We start from the raw sequence: 22,117 nt of genomic DNA on the forward strand, positions 1-22,117 counted from the left end.
AACAAGAAGTCTGGTTTGAGATTTGTATTTTTGTTCTTAGTTGTCTCATAAGGGAAAAAAGCTGTGAAAACTGATATTGTACTCTTCTAAATAACCATATGATTGTGCAGTTAGATGCAGATAAAGTTATTTTACTACCTCACAGGGGTATTCTATGTATTATTAGCTCATTCAGCAGTTTCACATTTTAAGGCCAAATTCTATTCTGCTGGATTGGATTAATTTATATGATAGCTCAAAGAAGAGCAGAAGTTGCACAAAAAGTGTATCTTTTGCAACAAATCGTGTCATCTTGGGCTGGGAATGGTGTAAATAAATTAATTTCCTTCTACTATAAAATTATTGCTGAAAATAATACTTTTTCTTTTTCTAAGGTACAGGAAGACTTTTTATCTTTTCCTACTGTTAAAAAAATATAAGGTTTTGTACAGTTTACTATATTCTATCTTTATCTACATTATCAGCCTACAGTTCTGTAAGGGATTATACAAAAAGTGGAAGCAATACCTCTCTCCTTAAAGTGCACATTTAATCACCTAAATATTCCTTTCTAGTGAGTAAACAAAATAATCTATCAAACATCACAAATGATTCTTTATAACGCAGATTATGGAATGAACTATAAGAAAAAGAATCCAAAGAAAACTAATGCATGATTGAGCTGAATAAAATAACTAAATCTTAAGTAAATACTCTTTTCTTCCTGAATTATACTAACCAGTTTAAATAATAATGCTTGCTGTCAAAAGTCCTTGAAAGCAAAATGTACAGTAATTTCACGACTATAAGGCACACCCTTTTGACTAAAATTTTTCCCCGAACCTGGAAGTGCGCCTTATAGTCCGGTGCGCCTTATCTGATGTATGAAGTTGCGACAATTGCCACCCCGGAAGTGTGAGCCATGAGCCGTGGGGGAAGCCGGCAGTGTCGTGGCAGCCGGGTGGAGGCGGGCCCGGGGGCCCGCAGCACCGCCCCTCCTGGGTCCAGGTGGTCCCAGGGGCCCATGGTTGCCAGGTGAAGGTGGGCCAGGGTGCTCACGGCAGCCCCCCTCCTGGGTGGAGGCGGTGCTGGGGGCCAATGGCTGCTGGGTTGAGGCGGGGCCTCGGCCAGCAACCGCGGGGGGGAGCTGGGGGCGGAGCCTCGCTGCAAAAAAAAGTGCGCCTTATAGTCCAGTGCGCCTTATCTGATCTACAAAGCTGCGAATTTTGCTGACTCCTGGGGAGTGCACCTTATAGTCCAGTGCGCCTTACAGTAATGAAATTACTGTACTTTATTTTGGTGTTAAAGTAGCTGAATTCTAAACAGTAAAATACTAGTATTCTTTATTCCTTTTCATCTTCACATAGTTAATTAGCACTATAGAGAAAAAAAGGCATCCATCTAACCATGCAAGCCTATTGTGTTTGACATATGAATATAGTTTTAAAAATTAAATGAAGTTTGCTGTTTGGAATTTAAGTAGGAGTTTGGTAGACTGATAGTTGAGTATTTCTACTGCACCTTTAAGTGGCTTTTCTTCTCCTCTCTCAAGGTACTGAAGTTTTTTGCCTTATGAGGGGTGACATGAATTCAGACACATCTCTTTTTAGTGCAGGATGAAAAGACAGTAATGTAAGAGGTTCTAGGGTCTGCTTTGGGCTTTCTCTCACCCTGTGGCCCCTGTTCTGCTATGCAAAGCCCCGACTTTTCATCCTGCACCTTCCTGTTCCACTTCTCTTTCCATCAAGAAAGAAGACGAGGTGGAAATCAATCTTCACAGGCAGAAACTATTGCCACAAAACAATATAAATCTTCCAGCAGATTACATAAATTGTTTCCCCCCGTAGTTACCACTTCCACCTGAGCAAGTCTACCTATGGAGACATGGCAGGATGGGGAAAAATACTAAGGGTGCCTAATCCTTTTTTCCCCTTTATGATGACTGTGTCAGCTCCTCAGTAGCTCTGTTACTGGGATATTCCTCCAGATCCTACAGTGCCTCCCTCTGTTCTCATTGTGTTACAATGTCCTAGTGCTGGTATTTAATTTTTGAAGTATAGGGCTGGTCCAAAGAAAACACAGAAACAGGACCCAAGAAGTATGGGGTCTGCACCTGTGTTGAATGATGACTTGGGACAAAGCTGCAATGTCCTGTCACACAGAGATTGTGCTTATGAGAAGCCTTCTTGTGTGGCTTTGCCAAGGACTTGTCCTCTGCAGAGCTCAGGTCCAGTGACAGTGAACTGAGGTAGTTATTACTTCTGCCTAATGAATGGGATCTTTTTTATACACAGGAGGAACCCTGCCAGGTAGCAGGGTTAAGCATTATCTCCTTGATGATTATTTTCCTGCATTTCCACTGCCTCTTTGATGGGAGTGCAACATAAATACTGCAGTCTGGTAAATACCGCAGCGTACTTTTCAATTCTTGCATCTTAACACCATTTCCTGCTGCTTCATCATACAGTTGCAAAAAAATCATCTCTTACAGTAATCTTAGCTGATGCCAGTAGCTTTGCACAGAGGGCTGGCATGCCTGCTGGCAGTTTTGGACTATTCCTGTTTTCAGTGGTGAATAGCAGGCATTTGTGCCTTGAAGTTTCTTATCTTAAATGACATTTCTCTCTTTCTCTACCAAGTGACTTTATACTAAGTAATTTAGGAATAATATAAATGAAACTTAAATTTAAAGTTATCATTTCTTTTGAAAAACACATTATTAGTGGACTAAGAGGCTTCTGTTACCTTGGTAAACGTTATGGTTCCACTAAAAAAGTCCACAAAACCATCAGCTCCAGAGAGATCTTGGTTCCATTGTATCAAAATAGAATCATGTGCCAAATCTTGCATGCATCTGAAAACAGTCCTTAAACAAAATACAGTTGATTTTGCTGATAACAGAAACATGTTAACATATCTTTCCATACAATATAACTAACCCTAACGTTGAGAGAGATGAATATCAGCCATAAATTCTTGTTAACCTCTCATACCTTCATAAGCGAATGAGATTTTTTGGAACATGCACATAAAGAAATAAATAAAAAAGCAGACAAAGTATCAGAAAAAAACCCAAAAAAGCAAAAAAGTGAACTGAATTAATTTGACCAGATTATAAATGAAGAAAAACTATAAAAGAATACTAGTTTTAAAGTAAAGATGGATTATACATGTTCTTTCTGACACAATTTAATAAAATGTGAGAGCTATTATTATAAAACCTCTCTAACTAATCCTGGGAGGAAAATACTAACAAACCAAACCAAAGCCCAGGTTGCTATGTTACAATCCCAGCACAGTTACATTGCTTCTGTTACTTCTTATGCATCATGCCTTTGGCACTGCACCAGATGTTTGCCTCCAGACGACTCTGCTTTTGTATACACATTCTGATTATCAGCAAAGCACAAATTTTAAATATGTTCAAAATTATTTTCAGTGAGAATCAGCCTCACCTACTGGACTTAGAGTATCTAATAATTCTAAATGCTATATTTCCACATCATAGCATGGTTTTGTTTTGCCAATAGATTGACAAAAGTAAATAATCTTGCCTAGACGCTGTGCCATAAATGTGATCTATGGTGTTACAATTCAAAGAAGCAACTAATATGGCTTATTTAAACCTAAACAGGAAAGATCTTTCTTAGAGTTTTAATAGTTGTTCTCCTATTTATTAATGTGAAATCCAGTAAATGCAGAATACCATACAGGTCTTTTTTTTACGTTTGAGAAGAGCTACACATTTTTCCAAAGTTGTGAAGCACTTCTTAACTAAGATCTAAGTCATATTAACAAACTTCAAAGAATGAGTCAGAAAATCTGACACATTAATAAATTAGACTTCTTGTAATTATGTGATATATAGGAGATGAATGTGCATAAACATAACTGTATTCATCCTCCAAATGCTTCAGTGAAACAGTTGACTCTTTGCTTTCAGTTTTGGTCCAAGATCTCTTTGCATTGAATCAAAATGAAGCATTGCAAAATTTTGATGTAATTTGTCTATACAAGTGGTATGAGTTTTATGAATTGAGAAAAAAAATTAAAAATATAAAGAAGAATAAAGAATATGCTTCAATTATGAAAATACAAGTAATTAAAATAAAAAATCCTTTGCAGGAATCAATACTTTACAAATTTTTGTATATTTCTCATTAGGTTGTATACCTTGGCTCATATTAGGCTGCTTACCTTGTGCTTTCTGAGATTATTTCAACATGCACCTTCTAGGGGAACAGTAATGTGAAGTACATTGAATAAATTATATGACTTAAATATGTTAAACCTATTCATTGTAAAACCACCAGTACTGTCCTTAAGGCTAGATCAAGTCCTTTAAACTGTTTTCTCCAATCAGTAACTTGTCATTATATTGTAAAATTAAAATAAAACTCACAAACACTAATCTGTTCTGTAATACTTTGGGATTCACCTAGGGTATTCTGGAAACATTTTTAAAATTAAAAATACACCAGAGTTTAAAAAATTTAAGGACCATCAAAGAGTACTGTACAATTATACCACTATGTAACAGTATGTATAAATACTTGGCAATAAAGCTTCAGTAGAGAGTGATTTTCAATGAAAAAGTTGTTAATAATTAGTTTGACAAGGTAAGTTTGGAACAGCAGATGTGACTTCTCTGGGTGTCATCCTTCCATCCCACTTCAGCTGGTCATTGCAGACCATGCAGGATCCTTTTTCTCCCCCTCATTGTTCTTAACTCTTCTAATCACTCCTCGGATGTGCATTTCTAACAAAAAGCCTCCTGTTGAGTGACAGCCAGATTTTAAGTACTGCAAGCCTGAATCTTGTTATTGGTGAATGTCCTCATGCCTGATGATTTTGTAGATTACCCAATAAAAAATGTTGAAAATCAGAAAGGCTAATGGGAAACACGCTCTGGATATTGTGTCTATCTTCTTGGCCCGGTCAATAAACACCTTTCTCATCTCATCAGGGCTTTTTGGTACAGCTTGAACAGGATTATTTGGCCCCTTTTGTGTTATTCCGTCTTTTGCTTGCACACACGGGCCGACTCCATATGCTGTAATGCTAAACTGACTGTCACGTGTGTCATCATCCTGTTGGGGAAAAAAAAAGAAAAGAAAGAAAAAGAGCAAGAAGATTTTTTTTTTAAAATTATTGTTTACAGAAATCTTACCTGCTGCTAAATAGCGGTTGTGCCATTACCTCTTTGACTTCTTGAACGCCTCAACTTGCTGAAATTTCATCCCTAACAGAATCTGCCAAAGATATTGCTAACATTGCACAGAGTGTCAACAAGCACAGAATTTTTCTATTTGTTTATAGATCTTGTAATCTATTTAGAGAAGGGAGAAAGACTAGTAAACTAGTGGTAATTGGACACACAACTTCTGATTTGGTTTAGGTTTCCCCATTTACAGTAAATATGTGCAGTCTTCAAATGAACAAACTTCACATTGGTCTTTCAGAAAACAGCTATTAAGTCTGTACATTGCCTTACAACCCAGGATCCTGGCCTCTAGAGATACTGATCATAAAATCACTAATGACATACACATTCATTATATTAGTGAGAATTCTGCCTATTTGGTCTCTGTATATTGAATGAATCTTATCTGTATGCCTAATTTCTGCTGTTCCGTGTGAATACGTCAGATAAAAAGAATAGTATGCAATATCTTAGTTTAAAATAAAAGAAATGGAAGCTAAAGTCCAGATTTTTCTTCTGACTCTTCTGTCAGTTCAGGGGAAAACTTGCAAAGACATTCAGGATCAGGGAACTATAAAAGAAAGTGATTCTTAATCAAATGGCACAGAAACAGTAGATGCTCTGAAGATACACATATTTTCATGGCATACGATTTAAAAATGTATCTTGTGTCTGGAGGCTTCTTTTTAACTTCTCTTTATATAGGTATCCTCAAGTAATAAAAAAGGCACCTATGCAGACAAATAAATTATACATATTCTGTTAAGTCAGGGCTAAATTTGGTTCTGAAATATGTTCCAGTGTACTTGTTCTTTACATAGACTACTCAAGAATAATTATGTGATTTTGATGGCATTCATCACTTTTTCAATACTAATGTTAAATTCAGGAATGTCAATTTTTTGTGTCTAATTTAGCCTAATTGCTTTAGGATTTTACACTTCTATGAAATATAGAAATTATTACATTAATTCTTAAACAGGCATTTTGAAAAATTATTTTTGCAAGTTTTATAAAAAGAATTGAGGAGCTGTCAATTTTTCTTTTGTAGGAGAATTTTTGATATTTTAAAGTTCTTCCTAGCTTAAATTAAAATAAGTCTAAAATATATGTATTTTCCGAAGCAAGTCAAATAATAATGGTTTCAATTCAATAGTTAGAAGCATTTTTTGTTTTACTCTATCATTACTTTATACAAATACAATTTCTCAATGAACACAGCTTAAATCCAAAGCTACAAACTTTTCACTTTGAAAATGTCTGTGACACTTTGAAAATTAGAAAAAAACTTTTAAATGAATAATTAATTTTAAACATATTTAAAGCTGCAATCAAATAATTGCTAATTACTTTGTTTAAATAAATCTGAATTTTATTATCAATATTAGGTGAATATGTTAGCTATAAAAGAATGCAGATAAATTACTAAGTTTGAAGTGAACTATTTGGCCATCAGCATGACCATCTGGCAGAGCTGTTGGTATCACTCAACAGAAATACTTCTTCATGTATGTAAATTCAGTAAATATAGAGACTGATAAAGTTTACTGAAACTACTGTATCTCCAATCTGTATTAGAATTTGCCTTTAAAAAATAAAGAAAAATTAACATGAAAGAAAAGGATGAGGAAAAGTTACTGACTGACTTTACTATGGAAATGAAAAACAGAAATACAAAATGATAGGATCATTATCTGATGACGTGATAGAACAGAGACTTAATTACTGCAATAATGTTCCTCTTCTGTCAGATAAGAATGGGAAATAACTTCTTTAATGTAGTTGTATTCTAGAATAGTTGTAGACTTGTATTCCAGTCAAGAGAAATACTATTTTAGAAATGCGTGTATTGTGTGCCATTTAAACACCTTCACATATACATTTCAGGATTTTGTCTTTTTATGCTCCTCCAGAAAATAATGATTATGATTGCACAGGCTGAGAAAGATAATAAAATTATTCTTTTGAGTAGCAGACTTCAGCTGTGTATGTTTTCAGGATCAGGCACTGTATGCCAGGACTTTACTCTCTCTGTTTTAGGTTTACCTGAATGGAATGATCCCCTAGAATGTTTCAAAGGCCAGTTCTCTCCTTATTTTAGTGCTTGCAGATATGCTGTATTTCATCTGCAAGCAGACTGCTTGTAACTGCTCTCTGTTGCTGAACTGATGTGAAGCTCCTTGTAGGATTCCAGCATTTCTGCCCAGTGTGTGTCAAATGGTATCTCCACGAGGGCAGGCAGGATGGCTGGAGCCAGCCAAGTCACACCCAAGGGCTAGGGCTGGTGGATCTACAGGAAAGGACATCTTCTGGAGAGTACCAAGAGCTGCCAGAGTTCTTTTCAGGGGCAGCAGCTTCAATATTCAAAATGTGGTTCTGCAAGTTTTCCAGCAGATTCATAATGCAGAAAAATCACTAGGTTGGTCTCAGATTAATATCTGAAGGTGCTTGTGCACAGCAGGAGATGCAGTTCCTTTTATTATCAATACTAGCTTTGAGTGCTTTATTGAAGGCATTTATGTCAGTGACATCCCTTTTCTTTTTTTCTGTTGATTGACTTGGCTAAAGTCCCTCTTTTTTGACTAGAAATATGTCTCCGAATGCATGTGTTTGAGTCTACAGATGTAGAAATCATCTGCAGGACAATACCCTGTATGATCCAGTTGAAAGCCTTTACAGTGACTCTTCCTAAAAAGTCCTGCAAATTGGCTGAATTAATAGAATTATTTTTTTAAGTGATAAGGAAGCTTTTGTTTCTTTTGTGTCCTTTTTAATGTATCATCACTAAAGAAAACTATTTATTATAGATTTTTGATAAAACTTTAGAAATATTAATATGAATGAACTTTTATAAGAGTTTGGTTTGAATGCATTTTTCATCCATTCAGCTTTAGAATTAACAACTTAAAAGTTTTTCTGCATGCAGTTCCATTTAAATATTTTATAATTTCTATTAAAATTACTGTAATTAAGGAGTGGAAAAAAATTAGGTAAGCAGTTTTATTAGGAAAGTTAGAATTCTTTAGTGGTCTGAAGGAAATAATTTCAATTCATTTACCTCTATACCAGCATTGTTCTACAAAATACTTAGCTATAAATTAATAGAAAACTGTGAATTTTGTCGTCTTGTGACTATGGTGTTTTCTGTCTGTGTACTTAGTAATACAATTATCTTGAGAAATAACATGTATACAAGGGCTGAAAATACCTCCATAACCATTTGATTGTAAGGTGCTTTAACAACTTGAAAACTTATTTGAAGTCTTGACTTTGGTAATTTGATAATTATCTTTTTTATTGCTCAGTTTTGAGAAAAAAAGTGGTATTGAGTTGTTTTGCACTACAAAAAGTGCAAGATTTTAGTATTATGTTTTAATCCAGATTTAAACAGATCAAAATGGATTATGAAACTGTCAAGACAGGACCTTTACTAACATCTCACGTCATCACATACAGGTAGCAATGAAGGTATATGAAGTTCACATGGGAAGATGCTATTGTAGACAAAAGGACAGGGCCTCTGTTAATGGTTGGATACCACATTATGACAAATGGGACATCTTCTTCATAGTTTACCCTTAAATTTGTACTGTAGATTTGAGGCAAAGTCCCGTCTATACGTCCTGCACATCTCAAGCCATTGCTATGCTGTAATGATTCACTGATTTCATTTCCATCAAGAACTCCCTCAAAATACTTTCATCAAAACGGATGGTTGACCAAAAAGAAAACAAAAGAAAAAAGGTGTGATTACCATTAAGGACAATCTAGTTTGCATTTCTATTTTCCTCTCTAAAGATATGGTGATCTTTAGATTTTGAAAATAGAACTTATAGACTGAGTATTCCCAAAACCTAAATATGTTAACAGCTAACCTAAAATCAAGTTGTTATTATTCAGTATATACACAGTTAATATTTTTCCCATAGAATGCAAATGCAACTAAGAAAAAACAATGATCATAGGTATGTTTCCATATCCCTGTATGACTTCTAATTCTGCCATTTTTTTCCCTTTTGTCTTTTAGGAAGGAAATTAATAACCAACATTCTGAAGGAATGGTAGCAGAATATTTCTGAATAGTTTTTTTCACTGGCCAGGTTTCTTTTTTTGTCAAAGAAGTGGCTCATACACTGAGTATTAAATAAAGTCTCCAACTGGGAACCAAAATTCCCTTGTTCTCAGGATTCATTGTGCCATTTGTGTAATCATAAAGACATTAGACTTTGAAACAATCTCCTATACCTACTGTGATGCTGTTGGAAGACAGCATTGAGTAGGCTGCACATTATGTTGCAACAAGAGCTTTCATTTATAAATGAATTTATAACACAATCCCAGACACTTCAAAAATTTTGCTAGTTCTGTAAAAACCGGGTTGGGCCTCTGAAAAGAAATTTGTGAAAGATACAAAAGATCATGATCGTGATACGGGTCAATAACACGAAGTTGTTTTAAAGGAAAACTGGTTTGGATAAACTTTGCATCACTTGATCCTTTAACTGCTTTAAGCTGTTACTGTATAGGTTTTATGTTGTTCGTGTTGCAAACATAGTTTTGAGGATGTATATGGACTTATTAGGAGAATTTCCCGGGACGGTGAATGAGAAAAAAACAAAACAAAACAAAACAAAACAAAAACCACAAAACCTAAAGCAAACCAAAACCAAGGACTGTATCCACTGGGAATATTTATAGTAAAGACTGAATGGAAATGTGCAAATGGTGACATGAAGGAATGAAGTAGTCTGGTTTCTGTGTCCTTTCTAGACAAGCCACAACAGGCCAAAAAACACATTGGAAAAAAAACCAAACCAAAACAAGACAACAACTGGAACAGATTTCAGGGGAGCTTGTGGAATTATTTTGTCTGTGATGAATTAGGTATGAGTGATCTTTGCTTAAGTCAGAAAAATTGATCTACTTACCTCCCAAAGACACTGAAATTCAATCATAGGACTATTGCTTCGATTACTTGATAAAAGTAAATATTTATTGCAACAAGCATTATCTTTCTAATTACAAAGAATATAGGCTTTGGAAATTCTTCAGCTGCCCTACACATACCTGAAATGAAACATTTCCAAATTGATCTATTTTTGCACTTTTGCAATATGTCAAATCACTAGAAGTTTTGCTGTACCCTTGTAGATAAAATGCCAGTGGCAAAAAAATTCTGTATTCAACAATTAGAATTCACCTTGTAAGACAACCTGATCTTATTAAAAAGTTCCAAGATGGCAAGCATGCAGAATAAACAAGTTATCCTATCTGTTTTATTTCTCTAATAGTGTAGGACATAAATACTGAATACAATATTGGTTTTTCCTTTGCCAAGGAAAAAGATTTATTGTTCAAGGAAGCCCCTGAAGTTTATTTTAAATGCAGCCTTTTCACATAACTTCTTTTCACCTCTTGACTTTATGGTCAAATGAACATTTCTTAGTATATGGTAGTTTTCAAAGTCAATACAATCTAATCCCTCAGAGCCAGTGGCTGTTTGACCTAGTCCAAAGGAATAACAAACATACAGAATTTTATAATCATGAACTATTATAGTAACTGACTTTGAGAAAGACACAAGAAGAAGTAAAACCAAGTTACTTTGAGTTATGGTCCTAGGGCCTGCATTTCATGTGATAAATTGTGGTGAATAAACAATAACACTTGTGGTAAGGAAGGCAAGTTATTAACTGCCGCTTTTAATCTGTAAAACATCATTTATTATTTGTATACCAGAGGGTTTAGGATGTGATCCAAATTTCTTTTTGAGAGAGAAAATCTCCATGCTGTAATGTTTCAAGTCTGGTATACTTGTTGGGCAAGGAAAGGTTGCACAAAACATTGAGAAACAGAGGAGCAATCAGCTAACCTGTCTCTAGAGCGTGAGAAGGTTCATTCTCAGAGGTTAACTCTGTACAGGAGCTCTAGCTCTACATGGAATGTGAGTTAAGAAACATTTAATTAAATGAATATTTTCTGAAAAATTACTATTTTTCTAAAATCCTAACCTTGCATAGGAACAAAGCATTTTGTGGTAAATTTAGACTGAGAAGTTTATCTCATGATGAAGCATATAGGTCTACAGGAAGAACAGAAAGCCCTATACCCCTGAATATATTTAATACCCTCACCTGAAGTACCTTATGAAGAAAAGCATTGAAATACATGTCTCCATCTTTCGGAATCAAAGCAAAGTACTTGATACTTTATTGTACGCTCTAAAGTCTCTAATTCTAATACTGTAATTGTATGAGAATTTATTAGGCAATCTACCTAAAGCTAAAGACTGTCTGATGAAGTGTAAAATTAGAATAAGGACTGTTAAGTGTGAATTCAAAAATATCATGCTCCAGAAAAGCACTTAAGTCAATGTGGTTATTTATGCACAAACCTTTTCCTTTAAAAGGTCTTCTCTTAGAAGTACTTTTTATATTGTGGCTCCTTTCTCACATACCTCTAAGCTGAAATTTAATTGATTGTGATTGCTGAATGAGTGTCTTTGGTGAATTTGAAGTCTTGCTAAGAGGCAGCAGAAAAGAGATTTGGTTTGATTCTGAGGAAGGAAGATGCTACCTGCTAGTTCCTAATCCTGTGGTCATATTAATTGACCTGCATTTTAGAAAGATATCACTTAAGTTGAATGTGGTAGCTTTTCTTGAGATCCAGAAGAAACAATAATACAAAGTGAGAAAGATGAATGGACTAAAAGTATAGTGACATAATATATCACCTCCACAGTTGTTTGATACACAATTCACTTGTCACTTACCTACCCCCTGTCCAGTAATTCATGTCTGCCCCACACCATTCTTCCCATCCCAAACCTCAGGACAGCTTTCAGAGAGCTGCCATATTCCAAGAACAAGCACCTTGTCTCAGGAAGAAAGAAGCATATTTTTCACAGGGTCAAACACTGAATGCAGGTACTTGGAGTCTGAATCACCCTCTAGTCTACAGTACATGAGTTTCTCTGGACATCTGAAGAAGTCTGGGACTCAACAGACAGCAACAGCCAAATGTATGAAAATGTCATTTTCACCTGACTGTCTGGCCTGCCTTTTAACAGCAACTTACTAACAGAGACTGCTTAGGTAGGCTTTACAGCAGTGCAGACCTTCAGTATCTTCTAAGAAAGAAGGAAACTTGTAAAGTATTTTCTTGGTGATGTAAGCAGTAGAGTAAGTCTTCAGCAATGAAAGATGGTTGAACAGAATCATGTTGCTATGGTCAGACTTTCATCCACTAGTAATATTCTAGATAGTGACTGATAGTGACAGGCTCTGCATGACTTTGGTGCTGGAGGGGTATTCATTAAATAAGTGGGCTGGAGAACTATTTACACTTTGCCAAATCTGAAATAGGAATTACAAGAAATTATAAGAAATTTTCCTTATTGCTTGATTTAACTACAGATTTCTGACTTCAAACTTGTAGCCTTAGTTGTTTTGCTTTGCACACTGGTAGTGAGTTATTTTACTGATAGTCTGTGTAGTTCCAGCTCTAATATAAATACTAATAACCATTACTATAATTTTCTTGCTAATAATATGAACAACTAGAACAAAATTACAGGACAGAAGAACAGAAACCCAATCTTACCAGCCTTTTAAAGCAAAATGTTTTTTCTTCTACCAATAATGTTATTTGAATAAGTACTTTGTGTATTAAAATGTATTTGCATGACACACAGGTGTTAAGGTTTTAAATTGAGTATTATAATGAACTCAGGAAACAACATTTGTGGAAACTCTATGCAGTAATAACTGCCACAAATACCAGTAACATGCACTGAATATAACCTAACTCTTCTAACAGAGTTGAAATTCATGCTTGTGCAGATGGCTCCCACATGGCCCATGCCTCATTTAAATCCCTCTTAATCCCTCTGTGAAAATTCAAGTTGGATTTATGCAATTCATAGTCCTCGTAGTGACCCTCTGCCTATAGTGAATGTTATGCTGTGCTGCCATTTTATTTCTATTGCCCCTCCAAACTCCAGCATGTTTACCAGTATGTTTATGCATCCCAGCATAAATCAGGCAGAGCCTTTAAAAGCTGTGAACACCATTACTTTTACCTTGCTCTTCTTCCTCTTGCGTCGGAATCGCAGAAGTTCTTTATGCTGCCTCGACACAAAGTTTACAGCTGCATACTCCAGAAGTGCAGAAAATACAAAGAGCAGACACACTGCCATCCAGATGTCAATGGCTTTGACGTATGACACCTATGAAAGGAGGCAGGAGAAGTCTGAGTATGTTAAAACCACAGATGTGAAGTTTAGTTTTTCATGGCAGGAGGAAGTGCATTAGTATCTCCACATCCCATCAATACTTTTATAAAAAAAACCTTTTGTGAAAGTTAGACAATAATAAGAACAACAAATTCAATCTATAAATGTTAACTTTGTTAAAAAAAGGTATTCTTTTACAGAACCTGTTTTAATCATTAACAGTTCCTTATAGTGTACTGTGTATTAAATCAGAAACCAAATAATACTCAAAAAACAGATGGTCTTCCTTCACTTGTCCCACTGAGATCTGTGAATGACACTAAGGAAGCAGAAAACAGCTTGTAGTGGGACCAGTGGAAATTCCTATATTAAAATGGATGTGCCTGAAAGTTCCTGGAATAAAAATTAGGTTGAAGAAATGAGATAGTGGAGAAGTCTGATGTGTTCATTCTGTGCTAATATAGGCACAGTAAATCAAATGTATTGTTTCAAATTAGTTTTTAGAGCATTCCATTTTATCTGTTGATGCCAACTTCGGATGCATTCAGTTCCATATATTTAGCACACAAAGAATGCTCAAATCTGTTAGAGCCATCTGTTTTATTTAAAAAAAATTAATTACACAATCTAAAAGTATCACGTTCAAACTAATTCAGAATTGAACTTTTTATATTTTTATTCTATAGATTTTATTTCTACTAGCTTCAAAGGAATATGAAGATGGTCAAGGAATAAGCCTTAAAATGAAACGGAAAATATTTAAAGCAATTACAACTCAGAAAAACGAAATAGTTAATCATAGAAATAAACTTTAAGTGATTTCCATTTTGTTGAGATTCTCTTTTATGCAATTGTTTGGAGCGGTTAAGGTTCACATTTTTCTACATTTTAATGTAAATATGTTTGCAACCAGTGAGTTAATTCATAATTTAGGCAGTTTTGAGAAAGGAATATAATTGACAATCTATGGTAACAATCTATGGCCTTTAGAATTTCAGTCATATCTGCTAGCATGTCATCAGATACTGGGATGTGAAAAAGCATGAGCCAGTCAAATTGTTAAGCAGGGTTTATGTACTACTACTTCAACAAGTACTATTACAAGTACTTTCACTACTTGTGAAACAACTAGAACTTTACAACAAGTAAAACAAGTACTTCCACTACTTGTTAAGGTTTATGGAATTAACTAGATATGTCATTGGCTACATAGCTGAGACAGGGGAAAAATAGAATATATTTGGAGAATCAAAACACCCTTAAATATTTCAAAGTTATTTATCTAGTTTAGAAAATGATTGAATGCTAATAATTAAAAACATAAGGTTGACTGAAAGTGTTCGTTACATAACATTATGATTAATATTGTACAAACAAAGGAGATTTAGCCTACCTTTGGAAGAGATGCTCGTGAACCTGAGCTTTGAGTTGTCATGGTCAGTACAGTTGTTATGCCTAAAGCCACTCTGGCTGGAGCTGCATCCATATTGATCCAAAATGACACCCAGGAGAGAATGACGATCAGGAGGCTTGGTATGTACATCTGGATGAGATAGTAACCCATCTGCCTCTCAAGGTGAAATCGGACTTCAATGCATGTGAACTTTCCTTTTTACAACAAAGAAGAAATATTCAAGATAAATAGAATGGCTTTACTGTCAACATAGTGCACACTCCTAAAGAATGTATGTTATGTCAAATATAGTTGTTCACCAGAAAATTATTTATGTTTTGAATTCTCTACAGTGACTTGTAATAAAGACAGTCCCCATTGTAACAGGAGTATCTTCTTGAAAAAGTAAATCTGAAGAATTAAGAATTTGATAAGGTCTTACTTAAATTCTTATTTTCTTATTAAAACTCCCACAATTCATTATATCAATAGGAAATTTCCTCTGTGAGATCACACTTTTTTGCAACTTATGGTTTGGAAATACTTCTGTGTGCAAGGAAAATGCTTGCTTCTCCATTGTATAATATCTCCTTTATATTTGGTTCAATTTTAAGTTCAATTTTATATTTATTAAACTAAAAATTGGGAAAAATATAGTGATATCAGTAATGGTATTAGGTTAGGAGAATCAATAGGAGAATCCCTCCCTGTGTCCCCATTCAAACGGTTCCAGCTCATAAGAGAAATGATCAAGTTTCAAACACTGATTGAAGACTAGAAAGACCAGAGATTAGGAAACTTTAGAAAGGTAATTAAATTACCTAGTTTTATCTAGGTACTGAAAAAAACAACTTCTACTGACTTGTTCAAACCAGAAAAACAACAAAAAAAAATCTATTGGTAGCTCATAAAAATTTCATAAACCCATACTATTATATTATCCAGATTGTTGTGGGTTTGGGCTTTTTTTTCCACCCTGCAAGCTGCAGATTATTTCAGACCTTGACCCGGTTGCATATGACTTTTAAATTCTGCCCAATGGCCATATCAGTCACATAATGGTGCTGAAAACAGTGCTGTTACTGTAAGTAGTGTATATATAAAACAGTTTCTCACAGCAACAAATACATATAACTCAGTTTTCTTCTTTATTTTGAGTGAAAACATTTCATAATTCTAAATTTAACAAGGAAGGCTATACTGTTATCTGTTTCTTAAGTTTTTTGAAGATCTTTGGTTATGTTTTCCACTCATTTTTGATAGATATTTTCCTAATCAATATCGATTTGCCAAAATGCTGTTTTATAGAAATTTTTTCCACATTAATAGAGATTTGACACTTACCAGATTAAAAAAATTATGTAATGGATTTATAAGCTTATCCTATACTAATATGTGTTTTATGCTGTGACAATACTGTTAGGCACGCAGAAATGAACTTCAGATAAAGTCAAACAAATACTTTTATTCTAAGGACATTAAGTGCTTCTGGACTTCATTATTTTCATAACAGTTCTTTTAACACGACACTAGTTTTTCTGTGATGCCATAATGAATGGAATTTTATGACAATTTTATTCTGTTGAGTCACTAGAAAAAAATTTAGAAAGACATTTGTTATGATCTTTAATTTTAAAGTCACATTCTGTATCTCAGGAGTTTTACATCTGCAAGCTCAATTATTAGTTCCATTCCTAACTGCCAGTGTTTTCTGAATCCTATCTACACTCCTGAAACCTGTGTCCCAGATCCTGGCTCAACCATCTGCTACCTTAACTTCAAGACTGATTTCTGCCTCAGTCACGGAATGAAATCTTAGTTTAAAAAAGTGAATGGGAATTCTGGTGTTTACTTCAGGAAAGGTCAGGATATTCCCCTACGTTTCTGTTCCATGGTCTTGAAAAGGATACCTATGCAATTTAGACTTTCACTTAGCAATTCTCCCCACGTAACTAGAAGTTCTACACTGACTGGTCTTTGTTGGAATCCTAATCTTAATTCAAACTAGTTCTTAACCTGAAGATTTCTTTTTTTCTGACATTCATTCTGTTAATTCAGCAGCCTTGGACAGCAGCAGTCTCTGTCTCATACATCACAGTAAATCGTGGTGGTAAGGAGTGACAGAAATGCATCAGCCCAATCTAGGTCTAAGCAAAGCCACTTTATTTGGCATTGTATCAGTAAGAATCGTTCAGCATGCAACATTTTCTTCTTATAGGGTCCTATATTCTCCTTTCAAAACAAATTAGGAAATAAAACTAAGGAGCATCAGACTACATAATATATGCATATGCATATATGAAGTGTCAATAAACATCAGCTATTTTTATGTTGGCTATTTTTCCATTCAGAGAAATGTGGGATAAGAGATTTGAGTTTCCTGCCTGAGGACTCCAGTGGACTTGATCGGTTACAGACCACTCAGCAAAAAAAATTTTGTGGTCCTAAACAGTGAACAGTAAATAATATAGTAGCTCTGATATGGATTATTTTATGTAGTTGCAAATTTGACAGATCTAATTGAATTAAGGAGGAAGAGAAGAATAGTTTTAAGCATCAGAATCCTAAAAAAATTAAAGCGATCCTAAATGAAAGAAATGCAAATGGAATATACTGTAACCACAGGGAAGGAAAGAAAAAAGTACAGATAATGAAGAGGCCAGAACTAGGACTGAATGATGTATCAGAGGAATTATACAGAACATTTTTTGCTTGATTTAGTATTTTTGTAAATATCTTGGTCAAGGAAAAAAAAAATCTCAAAACCTATAACACCAAGATCAAACAAAAAATTGAAAAAGGAAAAAAAATAAAGTTGAATGTGTTCTCCAAGTAGAAAAGTACCTTTGCTTAGCTCCACAACATGTCTGACTTAGAGACCTGCCTTTTTCTTAGACCCAGAGAGTTTATGGACTTGCCAGGCATACTTCCAGTGCTTCCTAGTCAAGACTACTGTGTCCCTCTCTTCCAGTACAGCACTGAAAAATTAATAAATAGCATCTCCTCGGGAAGACTGATGGCTATCCAGTAGATACTCTTCCACTACCAATACTGGGGAAAGGCTGAGGATGGAAATCAGTCTCAGCATTGTAGTTGCAGCAGTTGCTGGTCTAAGTGTGAAAGAGTCGATGTTAGCTTTTTCCCTTCCTGACTGGAATCAGAACCACCTGCATAAACCTGGCTACTGAAGCTGAGTGGAAAAACACCTGCACTAGCAGATGTGAGCTCCAGCCAGCAGCAGCACTGCTGTATTTTCCCACCTGAAGCAGCATCCAGTTGTGCACCTTCTTTCTCTCTTCCTTTATTTAATTTCAAATTCAAAGCTAGGTAAGCTGTGGTTTAATCTATTTGACTGGATGCTTGAATGGATAAGAAGAGACACACCCATAAAGACATCTCAGCTGGGGAATGAGATGTACAAGCAACTAAGAGCTTTGCTCTAATAATTCATTTGCAGTACATAAAAGGTAAGATCTAGCTCATTTTGATATTCACTGTGAATGCCACAGAGAGTGCCTAGCAGGAGGACAGGAATCCCTTATGGTATTGTGGCTTTGCTGAGGCTGAGTAACAAAGACCTGATGGTAGTTTCACACTAAAGCTAAATATAAGCATGCACAAAACCCATAAATTGGATTTTTGTAAAGCAAAATAAAGAAAAACTATGCAGGACTTCCCAAAAGAAATACAGTAATTTCACGATTACAAGCCGCACCATTTTGACTAAAATTTTGCTCCCACACCGGAAATGTGGCTTATACTCAGGGGCGGCTAATATATGAATAATTTTCTGACATATCCAACCCCAGAAGAGCAAACCGAGGTGCTGAGCCGAGCACCAGCCAGTAAAACCCAGGTTTATGCGGTTGTTACAAATTGGTTACTCTGTTGTGCAGCGGGTGGAATCAGGATCCCTGCTGGCAGCGCAGGACGGGGAGGGAGGCAGGGGAGCTCCCTCCTTCCCTCCTCTCCTGTAGCCTGGGAGAGGCAGGGGCTCCATGCTGCCATCCCCGCGGCTCGGGAGGGAGGCAGGGGGCTCCCTCCTGCCTGCCGCCACGGGAACGGGGGTGTTCCTTCCCCTCCTGCCGCTGCTGCCATCGGTGCCGGTGGGCTCCATGCCCCCCCTGCCACCACAGGGCAACGCCGGGCCAGGGCAAGCGAGCCCAGAGGCGGCGGCCGTCCCCGAGCGGCCCCCCTGAGCGGCAGCGCCGAGCTGGGCCACCTGGCCCTGCCCCAAGCCCTCACAGCCTGAGCCGAGTCAGTAAACCCCCACCCCCAATCTGTTACTATTTGGCAACTTTGTTGCACGCGGGTCCTCGCTGTGAATGACAGAGCAGCTTATAATTGGGTGCGGCTTATTTATGGACAAAGAACGAAATGTTTGCCAACACCCGGAGATGCGGCTTATAGTCCGTGCGGCTTGTATTTGTGAAATTACTGTACTTTATTCCTGAATTGAGGTTACACTTTTTGTGTTTGTAAATCTAGTCTAACCAGGAATTTAAGTGCATGAAAAACCCCAAAAGTGATGAGAGCTGTACCTATGCGTGTGAAGTGAATGCACTGGTGTATATGCATGCTATGGTTTATTTTTTTCTCTTACTCATATTCTTTGGTAGCAACAGTGTTAAAGCTGCTGGACTGGAAAGATTTCCATGCAATGCCCACGCTGAAACTATTAGTGTAGTGAAAAAATAAAGTTGTAGTCAGTCTATATGACTTTTCCCCAGAAAGCATAAATTGCTTTTCTTTGGAGTCAGTATCTAGATCACATACTTTTCTTATTTTTGTTTCTTCCATGGCCAACTGTGAGCAACGCAAGAAGAGCATTTTTCTAGTTCGGATCATCTTCACACTACACAGCCTCATCTGATTGTGGCATATGCTGCTAAAAAATGGGCTACTGCTGCAGGCAGCAGCATGCTTGTCTCATTAAAAGGTACTGTCAATAATGTGGGATGTGCAAAACAAATCAAGCATAAGTTGTAAATTCAGGGCATAAAGAGTCCGTCTTTATAGTTTCATCTGTCTCAAACTGTCCCAGAGGTAAGAGTTGGTAGGAAGTAAAAGTATTTGCCTCCATTTAGCAGCTCTTAAGGTATCTTTTGGGAAAAGTTTTGTACCCCTACAATGTTATAAACATGTTATGGTTCCTAGGAAGGCTGAGTAGCTATTTCTGAAGCTATACAGAAATTTTTAATAAGGGAGAATTACTTCAGGATTCTGAGTCAAGGAAATAGTGTGCCTGAGAAATAATTAAGAAAGGAGTAACAACTATTAAACTACTATGAAATTAAAAATTAATAGCATAATAAAATATAAAATTAGTAAGTGTAAACAAATGGGTAAAGAACTAAGCATGCAGAATTCAGCTGCCAACCATGCAGAATTGAGAGTTACCTGCTGAAGGTTCTTGATACTACTTTAGATAGTAATAAATGGTAGCCTGACCTAATAAGTCATTGATAATGCTAATAAATTATTTACTGTGAAATATCTTCTGGATATAGAGAGGACTGTGGCTAAAAGACTATACAGCTTAATGAAATTACATGAATCTATTTACTTAAAATAAGAATCGTATGTTTGCTGAATAGAGATGATTTACAGCTTAGCAAAATTGAACTAAGTTAAGCAAATCTTAATAAATCTTTGTGGTGCTCTGCAGAATATGTGTCTTGGATCTGGGAAGCAAATATTTCATATTCTGATTCCAACACATCTGTAAGTATGGATATAAACAACACAATTCTGACTTTACCAGTGACTGATAGCCAACAAGCAACCAGTCTAGCATTCAAAATATTGCTAGCTATGGAGATTTGCTGACAGAATCCTGGGGCAATTGGACTGTGATGATGTTCCTCTGCAACAAGACTTCATTTTTCCTATTGAAAAACAGCTAGAGACAAAGGCTTAGCATGAAATTATAAAAAAAAATGAGGAAAGGAGAAAGGGAGAGTGAGACTACGTCTGTGGCTAAGATATGCTCAACCTAAAATGGCTGACTTAGATTTAGATATTTTAATACAATAGAGCGCTTCTCCCACTTAAAAAAAGCTATTTCTTAGGCAAGTCATTTCTTAGGCACCTCAATTCCTCTACTTCCCATATCCTGACAGAGACATTAAGTTCAAAATGAGCTTTAAAATTGCGTTAGACAGAGGATTTGCCTTTTGGTGTTATTCTAAAGCTCTGCTGTGTTTAACATTTTTAGACATGTAAAAACCAGAATTTGTCATCTTATGTGGAAAAGATAACATATTGCAAAAGCCAGCAGACACTCTTTTCTTTATAGAGATAAAAGTAATGATGGTTCTTTCTTCTCAAGACAAAAGTTAAAGACTCTTCTTCCAAAATGACACAATAGGTGGACTCAAGAAACAGATTTTATATAGATTGATTTAATACGGCTATTGAATTTTATGCCTTTGACTGCTTTCTAAAGTTTAATATCTTGGTTTCATAGATTCTTACTAAATGGTTGTCACTGCAATGCTTTGGGTATTCCTATCTACTCTCAGTACAAGGAAAAATATTAACTCAAAACAACTATCTATTGCAGGAAAACCCACACTGAGGATAGTTCATGACATAGAATATATATTGCAAATGTGATCTTACTGCAGGCCATCACAGACCTTCCCTTTGCTGTATTTCTCCAGCCCTCCTTTAATGATGGTTCTGGCACTTGTCTCCTACTGAGTTGGGGAATTTCAGTGTGCTAGGTAGTAGAAAGCTAGTCCTTAAATAACTGTGTCTTAAAGCCCCAGACAGATGAAGTTCGATCAGTATTGTCCTGAGACAAAATCATTCATCATTCATCAAAGCTTTTATTAAAGGCCCTGCACATATAAACCCTAACGTCTTCACCACTACACAGGATGGAATTACCCTGGCAAAGGTCAATGCCCTTAGTGAGAGTGTGGCTATTGGTTCCAACTGTCTTCAGACAAAATGGATTGGGGAAAAGAAGAAAAACAGTCCCCGCACTAAAAAAAAAAACCCAACAAAACAAAACCACAAAAAGCATGCTTTTGATGTTTGAAGTTATTAATCTTGAAAGGAAATTTTCTGAGGACAATTTTATCTCCTAACTGAAAAAATGTCTTAGCTGAAAATAGACTGTCTCAGAAGGAAATAAAACTGTATTGCCGTAAGAGGGATCACATAGACCACCAGCACTTTCCTTTTGCCTTTTTGTTGTGTGCTTTCTTTTCTCTCCGCATCCACTAAAATAAGATTGTAATTAACATCTCTTGGCAACAGCATGTTGTGTATAACACTGCAGTCAGAATAGCAGATGAGT

At 36.0% G+C, this 22,117-nt stretch overlaps 1 protein-coding gene across 3 annotated transcripts in view; it reads right to left on the minus strand.

The window, feature by feature from the left end:
• Nucleotides 1-2,037: 2,037 nt before the first annotated feature.
• The window catches only part of GLRA3 (glycine receptor alpha 3), an 89,761-nt gene continuing 69,681 nt past the window's right edge, over nt 2,038-22,117 (minus strand). For 2 of the 3 annotated variants that reach the window (XM_033060542.1, XM_033060541.1), the window contains exons 7-10: nt 14,809-15,023; nt 13,263-13,409; nt 8,759-8,878; nt 2,038-5,069 (exon numbers count right to left, since the gene is read on the minus strand). In XM_033060542.1, the coding sequence (XP_032916433.1) occupies nt 4,800-5,069; nt 8,759-8,878; nt 13,263-13,409; nt 14,809-15,023 (752 nt within the window). In that variant the 3' untranslated portion in view covers nt 2,038-4,799. The remainder of the gene's footprint in view (nt 5,070-8,758; nt 8,879-13,262; nt 13,410-14,808; nt 15,024-22,117) is intronic. The other variant, XM_033060543.1, reaches the window with a different exon arrangement.

The sequence above is a fragment of the Catharus ustulatus genome, chromosome 5 (assembly GCF_009819885.2).
Source record: "Catharus ustulatus isolate bCatUst1 chromosome 5, bCatUst1.pri.v2, whole genome shotgun sequence".
Lineage (NCBI taxonomy): Eukaryota > Metazoa > Chordata > Aves > Passeriformes > Turdidae > Catharus > Catharus ustulatus.